The 20,738-nt window shown below is 47.2% G+C and overlaps 1 protein-coding gene across 15 annotated transcripts in view; it reads left to right on the plus strand.

Annotated features, from left to right (window-relative positions):
• The window catches only part of GBF1 (golgi brefeldin A resistant guanine nucleotide exchange factor 1), a 130,691-nt gene extending 120,316 nt beyond the window's left edge, over positions 1 to 10,375 (plus strand). For 8 of the 15 annotated variants that reach the window (XM_035268904.3, XM_078346381.1, XM_035268905.3 and 5 more), the window contains 11 exons: positions 3,028 to 3,253; positions 3,555 to 3,715; positions 3,836 to 4,076; positions 4,209 to 4,402; positions 6,181 to 6,331; positions 6,418 to 6,548; positions 6,751 to 6,852; positions 7,110 to 7,223; positions 7,366 to 7,546; positions 8,299 to 8,430; positions 9,553 to 10,375. In XM_035268904.3, the coding sequence (XP_035124795.3) occupies positions 3,028 to 3,253; positions 3,555 to 3,715; positions 3,836 to 4,076; positions 4,209 to 4,402; positions 6,181 to 6,331; positions 6,418 to 6,548; positions 6,751 to 6,852; positions 7,110 to 7,223; positions 7,366 to 7,546; positions 8,299 to 8,430; positions 9,553 to 9,833 (1,914 nt within the window). In that variant the 3' untranslated portion in view covers positions 9,834 to 10,375. Of the gene's footprint in view, positions 1 to 3,027; positions 3,254 to 3,554; positions 3,716 to 3,835; positions 4,077 to 4,208; positions 4,415 to 6,180; positions 6,332 to 6,417; positions 6,549 to 6,750; positions 6,853 to 7,109; positions 7,224 to 7,365; positions 7,547 to 8,298; positions 8,431 to 9,552 lie in introns of all 15 variants that reach the window. The other 7 variants (XM_035268902.3, XM_078346378.1, XM_035268903.3 and 4 more) reach the window with 1 other exon arrangement.
• Positions 10,376 to 20,738: the final 10,363 nt, after the last annotated feature.

Consider the following 20,738-nt stretch of genomic DNA (forward strand, 5'->3'; position numbering starts at 1 on the left):
TCAGGAGTTCAAGACCCAGCCTGACCAACATGGAGAAACCCCATCTCTACTAAAAATATAAGAATTAGCTGGGCATGGTGGCACACGCCTGTAATCCCAGCTACTTGGGAGGCTGAGGCAGGAGTATTGCTTGAACCCGGGAGGCGGAGGTTGTGGCGAGCCAAGATCGCGCCATTGCACGCCAGTCTAGATGACAAGAGCAAAACTCCATTAAAAAAAAAAAAAAAGTACTGTATAGCTACAGTAGTCAAGATTATGTGATATGGATGGTGGGATAAACACAGATCAGTGGAAAAGAATAGAGAGCCCAGAAATAACACACATGTGTTCAGTGGATTTTTTAACCAAGATGTAAAAAAATTCAATGTAGGAGGAATAGCCTTTTTAATAAGTGGTGGAGTGATTGAAATCCGCAGGAGGAAAAACAAATGAACCTTGACCTAACTCATACCTTACAGAAAAATTAACTCAAATGGATCATAGATCTAAATGTAAAGCTATAAAAACTTTAGAAACAGGAGAAAATCTTCAGGATCTAGAGCTAAGCAAAGAATTTTTAGCACATTTGACAGTCCCATGGATCTGTCTCTTGCTTCAACACTGTCCAGACGAACAGATCCAGGGGAACTCTCTTTCAAAAAAAAAAATAAGTTTTAGACTTGACATTAAAAGTGCAATCTAGAAAAGGAAAAATTGATAAGTTGGACTATATTAATATTTTTAAAAATTTGTTCTATGAGAGCCTATGTGAAGAGGATGAAAAGACAAGCTATAGACAAGGAACAAATATTTGTAAATCACATTTTTGAAGAAAGGTTAGTATCTATAATATAAAACTCTCAAAACACAACAGTGAAAAAACAATCCAATTAATAGAAAATGAACAAAACATAGGAACAGACGTTTTGCCGAAGAAGATATATAGATGGCAAATAAGCACATGAAATGAAGATCAGCATCATTAACCATCTGCGTACTGCGAACTAAAACCACAATGAGGCCAAGTGCAGTGGCTCACACCTAAGAGTTTGAGACCAGCCTGGCCAACATGTGAAACCCTATTTCTACCAAAAAATACAAAAATTAGCTGGGCCTGGTGGCACATGCCTGTAGTCCCACCTACTGGGGAGGCTGAGGTGGGAGTATCACTTGAACCCAGGAGGCAGAGGTTGCAGTAAATTGAGATTGCACCACTGCACTCCAGCCTGGGTGACAGAGTGATACTCTGTCTCAAGAAAATAAAACCACAATGAGACATTACTACCCCCTTTTCAGAATGGCTAAAATAAAAAGTAGTGATAATACCAAATGCCGAAAGGATGCGGAGAAACTGGATCGTTCATACACTGCTGGGTGGGAATGTAAAATGTACAGCTACTCTGCTGGTAGTTACTTATAAAACGAAAAACAATTACCATTCAACTCAGCACCTGCACTCTTAGGCATTTATCCCAGAAAAGTGAAAGCTTCCTTTCCATAAACATTTGTATGTTAATGTTTATAGAAGCTTTAGTTGCAGTACCCAAAAACTGGAATTGGCCCAGATGACTTTCAGTAGGTGAATAAACTGTGGTACATACATACCATGGAATACTCTTCAGCAATCTAAAGCAACAGACATCTCCAGGGAACTATGCTGAGTGAAAGAAAAGTCAATCTAAAAAGGTTATACTATATAATTCCACTTACATAATATTTTTGAAATGACAGAATTTTAGAATTTGAAGACAGGCTTGGCATGGTAACTCACACCTGTAATCCCAGCACTTTGGGAAGCCAAGGCCAGTGAATCACTTGTGGTCAGGAGTTCAAGACCAGCCTGGCCAACATGGTGAAACCCCATCTCTACTAAAAATATAAAAATTAGCCAGGTGTGGTGGCTTGCATCTGTAATCCCAGCTACTTGGGAGGCTGAGGCAGGTGAATCACTTGAACACGGGAAACAGAGGTTGCAGTGAGCCGAGATCCCACCTGTGTTCCAGCCTGCGTGATGAGACTCTGTCTCAAAAAAAAAAAAAAAAAAAAATTTGAAGACAGATTGCTCAGGGTTAGGGATGGGGGCAGGAAGAAGAGGTGGGTGTGGTTATAAAAGAGTAATATGAGCTGGGCATGGTGACACATGACTGTAGTTACAGCTACTCAGGATGCTAAGGAAGAAGGATCACTTGTGCCCAGGACTTTGAGGCTACAGTGAGCTATGATCACACCCTATACTCTAGCCTGGGTGACAGAGCAAAACCTGTCTCTAAAAAAAGAAAAAGGTAACATGAGGAATACTGTTGTGTTGGAACTGTTCAGTGTGTTGTTTTGTGGTGGATACACAAATCTACACAGGTAGTAAAATTTGTATAGAAATTAATACACACACACACAAAAAAATTAATACACACATAAATGCAAGTAAAACAAGAAATTTGAGTAAGATCAGATAGTATCTTGATTATAGTATTGCACTATAGTTTTGCATAATGTGACCATTGAGATAAACTGGGCAAAGTGTATAAGGGACCTTTTTGTATTATTTATTTACAACTGCATATGAACCTATAATTTTCTCAATAAAAATTTCTATTTGAGGCTGGGTGCAGTGGCTCATGCCTATAATCCCAGCACTTCAGGAGGCCGAGACAGGAAGATCACTTGAGCCTGGAAGTTCAAGACCAGCCTGGGCAACATAGTGAGACCCCCATCTATCCAAAAAAGAGAAAAGTAGCCAGGTGTGATCACACGCACCTGTAGTCCCAGCTACTTCAGAGACTGAGGCAGGAGGATCACATGAGCCCAGGAGTTTCAGGTTGCAGTGAGCTGTGATTGTGCCACTGTGCTCTAGCCTGGGAAACAGAGCAAGAACCCATCTCAAATTAATACAACATAACATATTTCTATTTGAAAAAAAAGACCAGAAGCAGTGTCCTAAATTGGGTTCTAGCCCAACTCTCTTCCCTGGCCTAAGGAGACTGGTGGGGAAGAAAACTAGACAGGAAGCTGTGTGCCCACTCCCTACTTCTTACCCCAACCCCACTCCAGGTACTGCTCTCCCTGCGCATTTTGCTGCTGATGAAGCCCAGTGTGCTATCCCGAGTCAGCCACCAGGTTGCATATGGGCTCCATGAACTCCTGAAGACCAACGCAGCCAACATCCATTCAGGTGATGACTGGGCTACCCTTTTCACGCTGCTGGAGTATATCGGCTCAGGTGTGAAGCCTTCCGCTGCTCTGCAGGCCACAGCCAGGGGAGATGCACCTGATGCTGGTAAGCCCTTTCCCAGGGAGACTCAGGCTGGCAGATAAACAGTTATGCTCCAGGAATTGGGACAGGAAAACAAAACACAGGTTACTGCATTCAGCAAATTAAATAACCTTGGCTTCTGCCATCTGCTTCTAGAGCTTCCAGTGCCGTCTGGCCAGTACCCATAAGTTAAATAGCATGAGCACAAACAAGCAATGCAGAAGGCTATGAAGCCAGGCTTTCTACTCGCCTGAGGACTGTTTTTCCAGAAACAGAAACTACCTCATCCCCACCCTGACTCTGCCCATCTCCCTGCCTGCTGTAGGGGCCCAGTCAGACAGTGAGCTCCCATCCTACCATCAAAATGATGTGAGCCTGGATCGGGGGTACACTTCCGACTCAGAGGTCTACACTGACCATGGCAGGCCTGGCAAGATACACCGATCAGCCACAGATGCTGATGTGGTCAACAGTGGTTGGTTAATGGTGAGTGACAACATGGGCAACAATTGAGCCTTTGACCTGTGGGAAGAATTCCTGGTCTTCTGCAAGGAAATCCACATAAGGGCCAAGCCTGGGTCCCCAGCTCCTCTGTGTACTTTACAGGTCGGGAAGGATGACATTGATAACTCCAAGCCAGGGCCCAGCCGTCCAGGCCCTTCACCCCTGATCAATCAATACAGCCTAACAGTGGGACTGGACTTGGGGCCACATGACACTAAGTCTCTGCTTAAGTGTGTGGAATCACTGTCCTTCATCGTGCGTGATGCTGCCCACATCACACCTGACAACTTTGAGCTCTGTGTCAAGACTCTCCGGATCTTTGTGGAGGCCAGTCTGAATGGCGGTGGGTCAGCTGATTAGGGGGCAGCTGGGGAGTAGCCATGCAGTTATTCAGGGGAGAGGCATAGAGGGGAAAAAAGACAGGGTATCTATGCCTATAGACTCGGAAATGTGATCCGAGTCTGGCTCTGCTCAGGATGCAAGTCCCAGGAGAAACGTAGCAAGAGTCACAAATATGACAGCAAAGGGAACCGCTTCAAGAAGAAATCCAAAGAGGGCTCAATGCTTCGCCGGCCTCGAACCTCCAGCCAACATGCCTCTCGGGGTGGGCAGAGTGATGATGATGAAGACGAAGGCGTGCCTGCCAGCTACCATACGGTGTCTTTACAGGTCAGTCAGGACGTAAGTATGGCACCCTTTACTTCCTTTCCTCCCCTGCAGCTGATACTGGGAGCCTGGGGGTGGCCAGGGAAAGCCAGGGCTGCGGGGAACGGCCCATGTGTATCAGCCCAGGCCCTGGACCACCACCTTTACAATATTCCCCTTACCCCAAACCACCTATAAATCTTTATTTGCTTAAATTTATTTTTAAACTAAGGTTTACTTATTTTTTGAGTAGGTTCAAAATATACAAAAGGGTAAACTGATAAAATTAAGAGTTTCCAATCCATTCCTGTCCCCAGCTGCTGAGTTCACCTCACTAGAGGCAGTCGCCAGTCACCAGTTTCTTGTCTATCATTCGAGAGTTCCTCTGTGTCTGTTCAAAGGCATATAAAATTAATTCTGTGAGCAGACTTTATATCACTAAATTGATGGAGAACCAATTGCCTTAAATACAATAACCATAGAAGAATGATGAAAGTCAAAATGTATTAAAGCTGGCCAGACACTGCTGCCCATCAAAGCCTCTGAGCCTGAGATTTTGTTTTAAAAATGAGATTAACAGCCAGGTATGGTGGCTCACACCTGTAACTCCAGCATTTGGGGAGGCTGAGGCAGGAGGATCACTTAAGGTCAGGAGTTCAAGGCCAGCCTGGGAAAAATAGTGAGACACTGTCTCTACAAAAATAAAAATACAAAAATCATCCAGGCATGGTGACACACATTGTAGTCCCAGCTACTGGGGCAGCTGAGTAGATGGGAGGATTTCTTGAGCCTGAGAGATCTGGGAGGCAGTGAGTCATGATGGTGCCATGTACTCCAGTCTTGCACAGAGTAAGACTGTCTCAAAAAATAAAATAAGGCCAGGCGCAGTGGCTAACACCTGTAATCCCAGCACTTTGGGAGGCCGAGGCAGGCGAACCACGAGGTCAAAAGATCGAGACCATCCTGGCCAATATAGTGAAACCCCATTTCTACTAAAAATACAAAAATTAGCCGGGCATGGTGGTATGCGCCTGTAGTCCAAGCCACTTGGGAGGCTGAGGCAGGAGAATCGCTTGAACCCAGGAGGTGGAGGTTGCAGTGAGCCAAGATTGCACCACTGCATTCCAGCCTGGTGACAGAGCAAGACTCTGTCTCAAAAAAAAAAAAAAAAGAAAAGAAAAGTTGGGGCAGGCATGGTATAATCACACGTGTAATCCCAAACTTTGGGAGGGGACTATCACTTGAGCCCAGAAGTTCAAGATCAGCCTGGACAACATGGCAAAACCCCATCGCTACAAAAATACAGAAAAATACCTGGGCATGGCAGCACACACCTGTAGTTCCTGCTACTCACAAGGCTGAGGTGGGAGGATCACCTGAGCCCAGTAGTTTGAGGCTGCAGTGAGCCATGATTGTGCCACTGCACTCCAACCCGAGTGACAGAGAAAGACCCTGCCTCAAAAAATAAAACTGAATTAACAACATGAGGCTTTCTCTGTCAGCAGGTGTGAAACAGAATTGAAAAGAAAGTATCTTTCTCACTGTAAGTCAGGATTGTGAAATACTCAGTCCACACACCTCCTGAGGCTTTCTCTCTCATGAGTAATCCCTGACTTGGAGAGTCCTTTGCAAGGACTGGAACAACCAGGAAGTCAAGTCAAGGGAAAGAGTAGTGAGGGGGTGAGGTATGGCATGATTGGTGCTTGAGACCCCTTGAGGACTCAGGGACAGTAAGTGGGGAGGGGGAAGGGGATCCACCAGACCTAACCCCACTCATGTCTTGTCCCCTCCTGTGATCCTAGTTGCTAGACCTGATGCACACCCTGCACACACGGGCAGCCTCTATCTACAGCTCATGGGCAGAGGAGCAACGCCACCTGGAGACAGGTGGCCAGAAGATCGAAGCTGATTCTCGCACCCTCTGGGCCCACTGCTGGTGCCCTTTACTGCAGGGTAAACCAGGAGGGGCAGAGGTAGGGAGTTTGGGGAGCACCAGGATCAAGAGGCCTGAAGGATCCTGATCCTGCTCTTGCTCTCAGGTATTGCCTGCTTGTGCTGCGATGCCCGGCGCCAGGTCCGGATGCAGGCACTGACCTATCTGCAGCGAGCACTACTTGTACATGATCTACAAAAGCTAGATGCCCTGGAATGGGAGTCCTGTTTTAACAAGGTAGGACTTCCTACTCGTCTTAAGATAAAGTTCAAACCCTAAGAAAAGGAAAGCCACGCAGCATGAAGAGCCCCTAATATGAGTCCTCAGCCTGCATCATACCTTCCCTTGTGCTCTATGCTCATCCACCCAATTCCTGGCTTCTTGGGGCAAGGCTGCCAGCTGACCCTGATAGGGAGACATGGCACATTTACCCCACCAGGTGCTGTTTCCTCTACTTACCAAGCTCTTGGAGAACATCAGCCCTGCAGATGTGGGTGGAATGGAGGAGACCCGGATGAGGGCTTCCACACTGCTCTCTAAGGTACTGCTCACCACCCTCTCCCATACCTGCCTTTCCTAAGGGGAGAAGCCAGAGCTTCTGGCAGGACCTAGAGATGTAGTATAGGGGCTCACGACCCCCAGCTGTGGACACTAAGCAGGACCTAGGGACCTGAGAGGATTCTGGATGCAATCTCTAAGATTCTCATGCAAGATAGGACAGGCTTAGCCACCCAGCCTCAGAGAAGGGTTCAAGGGCTCCTACAGTCCCCTCGGCTGAAGGGGGCTGGTGGGCCGTAGGTCTTCCTGCAGCACCTGTCTCCACTGTTGTCGCTATCTACCTTTGCGGCCCTCTGGCTCACCATCTTGGACTTCATGGACAAGTATATGCACGCAGGCTCCAGCGACTTACTGGTATGTTCTACCTCAGCTCAACTGCCTGCCTCCTGTCCCACCTGCTGGAAGGACTTACCCTTTCCCCCTTGGTAGCTGCCTCCCTTCACCATACTCCCCCATGCCCTCTTTCCTATGCTCATGGCCCCACTGCCACCTGCAGTCAGAGGCAATCCCTGAGTCTCTGAAGAACATGCTCCTGGTGATGGACACAGCGGAGATTTTCCACAGTGCAGATGCACGAGGAGGTGGCCCCTCAGCCCTCTGGGAGATCACCTGGGAACGCATTGACTGTTTTCTGCCTCACCTACGAGATGAACTCTTCAAGCAGACTGTCATCCAGGGTAAGGGGCTCAGCCCAGCTTTATCAAAAAGGCTTTTTTTTATTATCCCCTGGCTGGGCACAATGGCTCACACCTGTAATCCCAGCATTTGGGAGGCCAAGGTGGGTGGATCACCGGAGGGCAGGAGTTCAAGACCAACATGGTGAAACTCCATCTCTACTAAAAATACAAAAATTAGCTGGGTGTGGTGGTGAATGCTTGTAATCCCAGCTGCACAGGAGACTGAGGCAGCAGAATTGATTGAACCCGGGAGGCAGAGGTTGCAGTGAGCTGAGAGCACGCCACTGCACTCCAGCCTGGGTGACAGAGCGAGACTCTGTCTCAAAAAAAAAAAGGCCAGGCACGGTGGCTCACGCTTGTAGTAATCCCAGCACTTTGGGAGGCCAAGGCAGGCAGATCACAAGGTCAGGAGTTTGAGACCAGCCTAGCCAATATGATGAAACCCTGTCTCTACTAAAAATACCAAAAAAAATTGGCCAAGTGTGGTGTACGCACCTGGTAATCCCAGCTACTCAGGAGGCTGGGGCAGGAGAATCGCTTGAAACCAGGAGGTAGAAGTTGTAGTGAGCTGAGATGGCACCACTGTACTCCATCCAGCCTGAGTGACAGAGGAAGACTCTGTCTCAAAAAGAAAATCCCCAAAGCTGAATTCATCATCTGTGCCCCAGGTGGGTGGAAAAGCTGTTGAGTAGCTAGGTCTCTGCTGGAAGAAAGCACTAAGAGGTGCCATCTCGACTCTCTACCCTCTCCAGACCCCATGCCCATGGAGCCTCATGGACAAAAGCCTCTGGTCTCAGCCCACCTGACTTCTGCTGCTGGCGACACCAGGACACCTGGCCATTCACCTCCCCCGCCAGAGATTCCATCTGAGCTGGGAGCCTGTGGTGAGTCTCTCTGGACTAGCCTGACAGGCACTGGGTAGCAAGCAGGGGGCCTAAGAGGAGGCCCAAGGGGGCATGGGAATGCTGCTGAGCAGGGGGCTGTGAGCTGAGGGAAGGAGGCCACCAGAGAGTCCTGTTGCCACTCTTCCCATAGGGAAATGGCAGGACCATAAGCTGTGAGGATCTAGCTGCTTGCCATCTTCAGCCTTAGGAGAAGGCTGGGTGAGGGACTTGGAATGAATTTGCAGAGGTTACCTTTCAGAGATTCTAGTAGAGAGTAACCTGGCATCCACGCACAGCGGCTCACACCTGTAGTCCCAGCACTTTGGGAGGCCGAGGCCAGCAGATCACCTGAGGTCATGAGTTTTTGAGCCCAGTGCTTCCCATAGAGACATGGTGAAACCCTATCTCTATCAAAAAATACAAAAATTTGCTGGGCGTGGTGATGCACACCTGTAATCCCAGCTACTAGGGAGGCAGAGGTGGGAGGATCACTTGAACTTGGGAGACAGAGATTGGAACCCAGGAGGCAGAGATTACAGTGAACTGAGTTTGTGCCATTGCACTCCAGCTTGGGCAACAGAGCAAGACCCTATCCCAAAAAAAAAAAAAGGTAGCTTGGTAAAGGAAGTTAGACGGTGGATATAAGGTAGCTGAACATGGGCCAAGTGCAGTGGCTCACGCCTGTAATCCCAGCACTTTGGGAGGCCGAGGCTGGCAGATCATGAGGTCAAGAGATCAAGACAATCCTGGCCAACATGGTAAAACCCCTCTCTACTAAAAATACAAAAAGATTAGCTGGGTGTGATAGTGTGCGCCTGTAATCCCAGCTACTCAGGAGGCTGAGGCAGGAGAATCACTTGAACTCGGGAGGCGGAGGTTCCAGTGAGCCGAGATTGCGCCACTGTACTCCGACCTGGCAACAGAGCAAGACTCCATCTCAAGCAAAAAAGGTAGCTGAACACTGAAATGGGTTCTGAGGGGAGACTTCCAGCTTTTTAGCCTGGTGGGGCGTGTTGCTGACAGGAAAGTAGAGGAACAGATTCTATAAGCAGCCAGCTGAGCAAGGTGAGTTGTCTTATGCCAACAAGGGAATCTGACTGTAGCCACATTGCTTTTCTACAGACTTTGAGAAGCCTGAAGGCCCCCGAGCCGCCAGCAGCAGCTCCCCAGGATCACCTGTGGCCTCAAGCCCCAGCAGGCCGAGCCCCACCCCTGATGGGCCTCCAGCCCTGGCTCAGCCCCCTCTGATCCTGCAGCCCTTGGCCTCCCCATTGCAGGTGGGCGTGCCACCCATGACTCTGCCCATCATCCTCAACCCTGCGCTCATCGAGGCCACCTCACCAGTGCCCCTCCTGGCCACACCCCGCCCCACAGATCCCATACCCACCTCTGAGGTCAACTAAGGCAGGTCACTCAGAGATCAGGACCAGTGCTTCCCACCAGGCTTTCCTTGGACCCTGTGGGCCACAGGCTCTTCAGGCCAAGTCAGAGTTGCTGTTGCTGCCACTTGGATGGGGACCTGAAAAAGAGAACTTTGATAGCCCCAGCTAAGACCCCCCCCCGCCAATTCAGCTGTGGGACCTCTTTCCTCCTCTGTGCTCCATTCCTGGAGGTTCAGCCTGAGAGTGCACTTAGCTGTCATCTGCAGCCTTTGCCTCCAGCCCAGCAGCTCTGGGGAGGCATTCATGTGCTGGCCTTACAGTGCCTGCCCACTGTCAGGAATTGAGAACTAAGCCCAACCACTCTGCACTTTGTTCCCTCTCCCGTTAGCCCAGGGCCACCTCCTCCAGTTCTTCCTCTTTTACCAAGTAGTTGATCAGTTTGGATAGTTGACTGGTACCATGGAGGGTAGACAGGTGGAGGACTGCCCACAGGAGCATGTACATATGGAGAAACAGGACAACAAAGGACTTTTTATGATATAATAAATGTCTTAGTACCAGCATCATTGCCTCTCCCTCTGGTTTCCTTCTTGAGCTTGTGGGTCAGGGCACCATGTTATCTGGATGCTCAGGGCTTGGGCTTGCGTGAGCAGAGGTAATTTGAGGCTGAGCCTACCTAACACTGCCTCCCCCGCCCCACCAGATGCTAGGCGTGGGGTCAGGATTCCTTCACTGCTGCTGACCCTACCCTGCCACAGGTGCACCCTTGTCATCACAGGTGTGCCCAGGGGCTTGGGCAGTGGTCATCATCTTCCCTAACTGTTCCAAGGGAGATACATGAGTCAACCTGGTGTGGGTGAGAGGGAAGAGGAGTCTGGACTTAGTTGTAGTTACTCAGAAGTCTCCTCTTAGATGCATCTCACCATCCAAGAGCACAGAATAGCTCTTGGGGTTTCAGATGAGCCCAAGAGCTCGAGGCTGCAGTGAGCTATGACTGTGCCACTGCACTTGAGCCCCCCTCTGTCACCCACACTGGAGTGCAGTGGCACAGTCATAGCTCACTGCAGCCTCGAACTTTTGAGCTCAAGCAGTCCTCTCATAACAGCCTCCCAAGTATCTAAGACTAAAAAAAAATTAGCCAGCTGTGGTGGTGCTCACACCTATAATCCCAGCACTTTGGGAGGCCAAGGTGGGCGGATCATGAGGTCAGGAGATTGAGACCATCCTCACTAAATAACATGGTCAAACCCCATCTCTATTAAAAATACAAAAAATTAGCTGGGCGTGGTAGGGCATGCCTGTAATCCCAGCTACTCAGGAGGCTGAGAAGAGAGAATTGCTTGAACCTGGGAGGTGGAGGTTGCAATAAGCCTAGATCACGCCACTGCACTTCAGCCTGGTAACACAGCAAGACACTGTCTCAAAAAAAAAAAATCTCCCAAGTGATGTCCTTTTGTATGTTCATATCTGGCAACCCCTATGTAGCTTCTGGATGGGGCTGGTCACCAAGGCAGAATTAAAGGGTTGGGACTTTCAGCCTCAGTCCCCAATCTCCAGGGAGGGAAGAGGGATTGAAGTTTAAGTTGATCACCAATGTTCAGTGGTTTAATCAGCCATGCCTGTATAATGAAGCTTCACCTAAGAATCCAAAGGGCAGAGTTTGGAGAGCTTCGAGATTGCTGAACACATGGAGGCTTACAGGAAGGTCAACAAGTGCATCCTCGTGCCCAGTGGGTGGCGCATCACAACTCCATGGGGACATCAGCTCCGGGGCTCTGGACCCTTTCAGACCTCGCCCTATGTATGCCTTCATGGCTGGTTATTTGTATCCTTTATAATATTCCCTGTAGTAAACTGGTAAGTGTGTTTCCTGGAGTTCTGTGAGCTGCTCTAGCAAACTAGTTGAACCCAGACCCAGAAAGGGGGTCATATGAAGCCCGATTTACAGCTGGTCAGTAAGAAATGAAAAACCACCTGGGACTTAACAATTGGCATCAGAAGTGGAGGCAGTGACTGGGCACCATGGTACATGCCTATAATCCCAGAACTTCTGTGGTGACTGAGGCGAGGCAGAAGGATCCCTTGAGGTCAGGAGTTCAAGACTAGCCTGGGCAACATGGCCAGACCACATCTCTATTTTTCTTTTTTAAAGAAGAGTACAGTCTCAGGGAATGAGCCCTCAACCTATGGGACCTGGCACTATCTCCAACTAGATAGCGTCAGAATTGAATTTGGAGGCCACCCAGCTGGCATCCACTCTAGATCTGATTGCTTGCCTGGTGTGTGGGGGTTTCCCCCACACACATTTGGTCACAGAAGTTTCGTTGTTGATTGGTTTTGATTGAAAAAATAGAAACACTTTGAATGTGTTTTCCCCTCTCAGGGTGGGATGCAAAATGCTGGTTATTAAGCTTTCCCAAGTGAATCATCTGCATGATCTTGGCTTCCTCCTTCACAGTGGCACCTTCCCTCCCCTGGGGCACAGAGAACAGTGCAGCCCTGTTGTACTTCCAGCTGGCCTCCATCACCAAGAGTTAAAGGCACTCACCCCCTGCACGGGTCCCAGCTGGCAGTATGATCCTCTGGCACCTGGCTTTCCCTTTGCTCAGCACGTCCACATGGCTGGGCATCTGGACCTCTGCAACGCCTCCCTCAGTGTAGAAAAAGGCACTGCAGAAGTGGGAACAACTTGATGTGGAAAAACACTGATATGAAACCAGAAGCTCCTAGGCTAATTTCTCCCTCTTCCCTTTCTTCTTCCTCAAGTTCAGGCCATGCCTAGTTTGCACACTAACCACAGGCCTTGATGAAACCTGCCCCTGGGAAAATAAGGAGGGGTAAAAAGTCAGTGTGTATGCAGAAAAGCCTGGATCTACAGCCAGCTAGACACTGGGGCATTTGGCCTCAACGCCCACAAGCTCTGCCTGTAGAAGTTTCCATGTATTTCCCTTTGGGAGAAACAGTGTTGACTGCTGCAAAGTCTGAAGGCCACCCTGTGAATAAAGAAATAGGATAGTTCTAATGTCCATTATAAGACTGGTCTCAAAAATCAAGGAAAGCAGCAGGAATGGGGAGGCGGTGGCACGTGGTGGCTCACCCCTGTAATCCTGGTACTTTGGGAGCCTGAGGCAGGAGGATTGCTTGCCCAGGAGTTCAAGACCATACACCTGTGGTCCTAGCTACTCAGGAGGCTGAGGCAGGAGGATTGCTTGAGCCTAGGAGGTTGAGGCTACACTGAGCTATGATGGTGCCACTGCACTTCAGCCTCGCATCAGAGCAAGACTGTCTCAAAAAAAAAGAAAAAAAGCTGAAGCAATTGCAAACTAGCCCTCTTCCTGCTGGGTAGCAAAGAAAAAACATTTGCTGGAAGTTGCATTCTGTTATGAAAAGAGTAGCTGAGGCTAGGTGTGGTGGCTCACACCTGTAATCCTAGTACTTGGCTGAGATGGGAGGATCACTTGAGGCCAGGAGTTTAAGACCAGCCTAGGCAACATAGTGAAACGTCATCTCTATGTTTTAAAAGATTTCAAAAATATATTTAAAAAAATAAAAGAGCAGTTGATATGTGCGTGATTTGTGCTGTGAACGATGTTGCCTCTCAGAAAGCAAAAGAAGCCTTAATTCTGACCAACAAAGAAGAATGGCTTGGTGATGTGGAAGTAACCAAACCCTGGGGGAAAGTAATAGCATAGTCAGGAGGGAAATGCTGGTCTAAATGACATCTCCCAGCAGAAATCCTGGATAGCAGTTTTTTGTTTTTTTTGAGACGAGAGTTTCGCCCTTGTTGCCCAGACTGGAGTGCAATGGCATGATCTCAGCTCACTGCAACCTCCGCCTCCTGGGTTCAAGTGCTTCTCCTGCCTCGGCCTTCCAAGTAGCCGGAATTATAGGCACCCACCACCATGCCCAGCTAATTTTTTGTATTTTTAGTAGAGATGGGGTTTTACCATGTTGGCTAGGCTGGTCTTGAACTCCTAACCTCAGGCAATCCGCCTGCCTCGGCCTCCCAAAGTGTTATTACAGGCGTAAGCCACCATGCCTGGCATGTTTTTGTACTTTTAGTAGAGATGGGTTCTCACCATGTCGGCCAGGCTGGTCTCAAACTCCTGGCCTCAACCCACCCACCTGGGCCTCCCAAAGTGCTGGGATTGATTACAGGTGTGAACCACCACACCCAGCTGTTTTGAGACAGGGTCTCCCCCTGTCGCCCAGGCTGGAGTGTAGTGGCACAATCACAGCTCACTGCAGCCTTGACTTCCCAGGCTTAAGTGATCCTCCCACCTCAACCTTCAAACAACATTTTAGAAGTATTTTCTCCTCTTACAGATGAGGCTAAAGGCTCAGAGGCCAAGTCATGGAATTTAGGAAGCTGGGAATCAATCTCAAATCAGTGTCACTCTAAACGTGTTTCTTTGCTGTGGCACATTTTCCATTCAGAAATAGTGATGGTGAGGCCAAGTGCTGTGGCTCACGCCTGTAATCCCAGCACTTTCAGAGGCTTAGCCAAGCAGATCACCTGAGGTCAGGAGTTTGACACCAGCCTGGCCAACATGGCAAAACCCTGTCTCTACTAAAAATATAAAAATTAGCTGGGCATGGTGGTGGGCACCTGTAATCCCAGCTATTCAGGAGGCTGAGGCAGGAGAATCGCTTGAACCCAGGAGGCAGAGGTTACAGTGAGCCAAAATTGTACCATTGCACTCCAGCCTAGGTGATAGTGTGAGAAACTGTCTCAAAAAAAATTTTTTTTAAGGTAGTGGTGGTGGTATAGAAACTTTCCAAAGCTAAATGCATGTTCTGTAGCTTCTTGGGAAATAAAAGGCTAGGCATTTGAAGAAACAGGTTACTACCTAGTGAGCTCAGTGTTTAGCAGGAGTTTATAAAAATGGAAATACATACCTACAGCCAAAAAAAAAAAAAAAAGTGAATTTTCTGCACACGATATGAGGAAGAACAAAATATAGAATGAGCTACAGTGGGCATTCCTCCCTACCCCACCCCCAAACAGAAAAAAATACTAGAAACAACAAAAGTTGTGGTTATTGGAGCCACAGGCATTTACCTTTGCTGAGGGTTCACTGGTTGGACAACAAGCGGCTGTGAATGAGCAAAACTGAGTGGCTCCCATTGAGAAGCAGCTCTAGTTCAAGTACATAGCTGATAACCCCCACCTTCAAATATGCTTTGCTCTGCTTCTAAGACACTGGTTTTTCCTGGTTATCCTCCACCTGCTGGCTATGCCTTTTTGTAGACTCTTCCTCATCTCCAAAGCTTCGGAACATAAAATGCCCTAGGGTTCACCTAGTCCTTCAGTCCTCAAATCCTTGATGTCATCCACTGTCATAGTGTTAATTACCATCCATTCCACTGACTTTATGCCCAACTCCCAAATGTCCATGTCCAGCCCAAGCCCTCCTCAACTCCAGACTCAGATGTGCCTGCCCTCAATATCTTCACCTGTGTGACTCACAGGTCTCTCAAATATAACAAATTTAAAAGGAAAAATCTGGCCAGGCGCAGTGGCTCATGCCTGCAATTCCAGCACTTTGGGAAGCTAAGGTGGGTGGCTCACATCTGAGGTCAGGAGTTCGAGACCAGCCTGGCCAAAATGGTGAAACCCCATCTCCATTGAAAATACAAAAATTAGCCAGGCATGGTGACAGAGCTTGTAATTTCAGCTACTCGGGAGGCTGAGGTAGAGGTAGAGGTAGCAGCTAGCCAATATTACACCACAGCACTCCAGCCCGGACAACAGAGTGAGACTCTGTCTCAAAAAAATAAATAGGCCAGGCACAGTGTCTCACACCTGTAATCCCAGCACTTTGGGAGGCCAAGGAAGGTGAATCACGAGGTCAGAAGTTCGAGACCAGACTGGCCAACATGGTAAAAAACCCTGTCTCTACTAAAAATACAAAAATTAGCCGGACGTGGTGGTGGTCACCTGTAATCCCACTACTCAGGAGCCTAAGGTAGGAGAATCACTTGAAATCAAAAGGCCGGCCAAGCGTGGTGGCTCAAGCCTGTAATCCCAGCACTTTGTGGGGCTGAGATACGTGGATCTCAAGGTGAGGAGATGAAGACCAGCCTGACTAACACGGTCAAACCCCATCTCTACTAAAAATACAAAACAAAATAACTGGGCATGGTGGCATGCACCTGTAGTCCCAGCTACTTGGGAGGATGAGGCAGAAAAATTGCTTGAACCCAGGAGATGGAGGTTTCGGTGAGCCAAGATCACACCACTGTGTTGGGAACATGTTGGGGAGCAGTCCCTAAGCCTGGCATAAACAGGCCTCAAAGATACTGGCCATAAACAGGGCATCTATAGCACTGTGACATCCTTGTGATGGCAGTGATGCACATTTCTAGAGGTTGTTGGTTTACCGAAGTGAGGGAAAGACATACCTTACTTGCCCTTAGGCAGAAGATGGCTCAGGGCGCTTCTGAACCATAAACAATAGTATGAACAACATGTGCCTTAACAACATGTTCTAGCTGCAGTAGATAAGCGGGCCAGAGCCTGTTTCTTGCCACTAGTAAAGAATGCTTTGTTCCCTGCGAAGAATGCTTTTAGTTAAATGATGATCATCCCTTGCTGTCAATAAATGTGTAGGTCAAACTGTGCTCGAGGCGCTCAGCTGTGGATGCTGAGGGCCCTGTTGTCCCACACCTCTTGGCACTCTATCTCTGTGTCTGTTTCTTAATTCCTTCAGCGCCGCCTGGGTTGGGGTCTCCATGACCAAGCTGGTCTCAACACCACTGCACTCCAGCCTGGGCAACATAGCAAGACTCTGTCTCAAAAAAATAAAAAAATAAAAATAAACCAGAAGGCAGAGGTTGCAGTGAGCTGAAATCACGTCACTGCACTCCAGCCTAGGCAACAAGAGCGAAACTCCGCCTCAAAAAAATAAATAAATAAAAACAAAATAAGTAAATGGAGCCAGAGCAATCAGGCAAGAAAAAGAAATAAAGGGTATTCAAATTGGAAAGGAGGAGGCCAAATTGTCTCTATTTGCAGACCACATGATTGTATATCTAGAAGACCCCATCATCTCAGCCCAAAATCTCCTGAAACTGATAAGCAACTTCAGCAAAGTCTCAGGATACAAAATCAATGTGCAAAAATCACATGCATTCCTATACACCAATAACAGACTTAAAGAGAGCCAAATCAAGAACGAACTGCCATTCACAATTGCTACAAAGAGAATAAAATACCTAGGAATACAACTAACAAGGAACATAAAGGACCTCTTCAAGGAGAACTACAAGTCACTGCCCAATGAAATAAGAGAGGACACAAACAGATGGAGAAACATTCCATGTTCATGGTCAGAAAGAATCAATATCGTGAAAATGGCCATACTGCCCAAAGTAATTTACAGATTCAACGCTATCCCCATCAAGCTACCAATAACCTTCTTCACAGAACTGGAAAAAACCACCTTAAACTTCATATGGAACCAAAAGAGAGCCCTCGTAGCCAAGTCAATTCTAAGCAAAAAGAACAAAGTGGGAGGCATCACACTACCAGACTTCAAACTATACTACAAGGCTACCATAATCAAAACAGCATGGTACTGGTACCAAAACAGAGATATAGACCAATGGAACAGAACAGAGGCCTTGGAGGCAACACAACATATATACAACCATCTGATCTTTGACAAACCTGACAAAAACAAGCAACGGGGAAAGGATTCCCTGTTTAATAAATGGTGTTGGGAAAACTGGCTAGCCATGTGCAGAAAGCAGAAACTGGACCCCTTCCTGACACCTTACACTAAAATTAACTCCAGATGGATTAAAGACAAACATAAGACCTAATGCCATAAAAACCCAGAAGAAAATCTAGGCAAAACCATTCAGGATATAGGCGTAGGCAAGGACTTCATGACCAAAACACCAAAAGCAATGGCAACAAAGCCAAAATAGACAAATGGGACCTAATCAAACTCCACAGCTTCTGCACGGCAAAAGAAACAGTCACTAGAGTGAATCGGTAACCAACAGAATGGGAAAAAATTTTTGCACTTTACCCATCTGACAAAGGGCTGATATCCAGAATTAACAAAGAACTCAAACAGATTTACAAGAAAAAAACAAACAAGCCCATTCAAAAGTGGGCAAAGGATATGAACAGACACTTTACAAAAGAAGACATATATGAGGCCAACAAACATAGGAAAAAATGCTCATCATCACTGGTCATTAGAGAAATGCAAATCAAAACTACATTGAGATACCATCTCACCTCAGTTAGAATGGTGATCATTAAAAAATCTGGAGACAACAGATGCTGGAGAGGATGTGGAGAAATAGGAACACTTTTACACTGTTGGTGGGAGTGTAAATTAGTTCAACCATTGTGGAAGACAGTGTGGCAATTCCTCAAGGACCTAGAAATAGAAATTCGATTTGACCCAGCAATCCCATTACTGGGTATATATCCAAAGGATCATAAATTGTTCTACTATAAGGACACATGCACACGAATGTTCATTGCAGCACTGTTTACAATAGCAAAGACCTGGAACCAACCAAAATGCCTATCAATGATAGACTGGACAGGGAAAATGTGGCACATACACACCATGGAATATTATGCAGCAATCACAAATGATGAGTTCGTGTCCTTTGTAGGGACATGGATGAACCTGGAAACCATCATTTTCAGCAAACTGACACAAGAACAGAAAATCAAACACTGCATGTTCTCACTCATAGGCGGGTGTTGAAAAATGAGAACACATGGACACAGGGAGGGGAACACTACACACTAGGGTCTGTTGGGGGGAAATAGGGACAGCAGGGGGTGGGGAGTTGGGGAGAGATAACATGGGGAGAAATGCCAGACATAGGTGAAGGGAAGGAAGGCAGCAAATCACACTGCCACGTGTGTACCTATGCAACAATCTGGCATGTTCTTCACATGTATCCCAAAACCTTAAATGCAATTAAAAAAAATAAGTAAATGGAAAAATTCTTGATTACCCCTACAAGTCTGCTCCTCTCTCAGTGTGCCCCACATCACTAAAGGACAATTCCATTCTTTTTATGCAAACAAATCTCTTTTCTCACATCCTACATCTAATCCTCAGCAAGTCTTGTTGCTTCTATCTTTAAATCTATCTAGATTTGTGACTACTTCCCACCACCCTCATCATCCACTAGCACCCAAGCCTCAGCCGCCATCTATTGGAATACTGGTCTCCCTCCTGCCTCCTAGCTCCTTGCTTTCCATAGTCTTTACACAGCAGCCAAATAGATCCTTTTTTGTTTGTTTGAGACTGTCTCGCTCTGTTGCCCAGGCTGGAGTACAGCAGCGTAACCTCGGCTCACTGCAATCTTTACCTCCTGGGCTCAGGCATTTCTCTGACCCCAGACTCCTGAGTAGCTGGGAATACAGGTGAATGGCACCACACTCAGCTAATCTTTGCATTTTAGTAGAGAAGGGGTTTCACCATGTTGCCCAGGCTGGTCTTGAACTCATGGTTCAAGTGATCTGCCTGCCTCGGCCTCCCAAAGTGCTGGAATTACAGGCATGAGCCACTGCACCCAGCCCAAATGGATCCTTTTAAGACACATCATACCCCAGCCTGGGCAACAAAGCAAGATCCTATCTCTAAATAAATAAATTAATGAATAATCTTTAAAAATTAAAAAATTAGGCGAGGTGAGGTGACTCACCACACCTGTAATCCCAGCAATTTGGGAGGCCAAGATGGGTGGATCACTTGAGGTCAGGAGTTCAAGACCAGCCTGGCCAACATGGTGAAACCCCATCTCTATTAAAATACAAAAAAATTAGCTGGGCATGGCAGTACCCACTTGTAATCCCAGCTACTTTGGAGGCTGAGGACGGAGAATCACTTGAACCCGGGAAGCGGAGGTTTCGGTGAGCCGAGATCACACCACTGCACTTCAGCCTGGGTGACAGAGTGAGACTCCCTCTCAAAATAAATAAATAAAAATAAAAATAATTAGGCTGGGTGTGGTGGCTCACACCTGTAATCCCAACACTTTGGGAGGCCAATGTGGGCAGATCACTTGAGCCCAGGAGTTTGAGACCAGCCTGGGCAACATGGTGAAACCCGTCTCTACAAAAAATGCAAAAATTAGCTGGGCATAGTGGTAGGTGTCTGTAGTCCTAGCTACTCAGGAGGCTAAGGTGGGAGGATCATTTGAACCCAGGAGTTTGAGGCTGCAGTGAACTATGATCATGCCACTACATACCAGCCTGAGTAAGAGCAAGAGCCTCTCTCTCAAAAAAAAAAAAAAAAAAGATACATCACACAATTTTCACTCCACTGCTCAAAACTCTCTAATGGCTTTCCATCTTGTTCAGAACAAAACCCGAAGTTATTACTTTATTCCACCTACTAACCTTCTTGCTGTTCCTCAAATATGCCAAAAACTTGTATCAGAGCTTGGCCCTACTGCTGCCTCCACCTGGAGTGCTCTTCCTCCAGATATTCCCCACGACTCACTCCCTCACTTTTTAAAGTCATTGTTTAATTCTTACCTCATCAGAGAGTCCTGCTTTGACTAATATCTAGAGAATGCTCCTTGTCACTCTCTATCCCTTTACCTACTTAATTTTTCTCTGTAGCACTTCTTACCAACTGATATATATCTGAGTTTTGTCTGCAAGCAGGGGTGTCATTTAACAGAATAGGCTCTCACTATTTATTGATAAATGAATGGAATTAGTTTGTGGTGCATCTGCTGTGGGCTAAGCATCATGCTAGGGCTGGGTGCAGAAACAGATGATCATTAGGATGAAAATTAGTAGAACATGCAATGAAGAGGTTTCTTTTTTTCTTTCTTTCTTTCTTTTTTTTTTTTTTTTTTGAGATGAGTCTCACTCTGTTTTCCAGGCTGGAGTGCAGTGGCGTGATCTCAGCTCATTGCTACCTCCGCCTT

This window comes from Callithrix jacchus, chromosome 12, assembly GCF_049354715.1.
Source record: "Callithrix jacchus isolate 240 chromosome 12, calJac240_pri, whole genome shotgun sequence".
NCBI classification, from domain to species: Eukaryota; Metazoa; Chordata; class Mammalia; order Primates; family Cebidae; genus Callithrix; species Callithrix jacchus.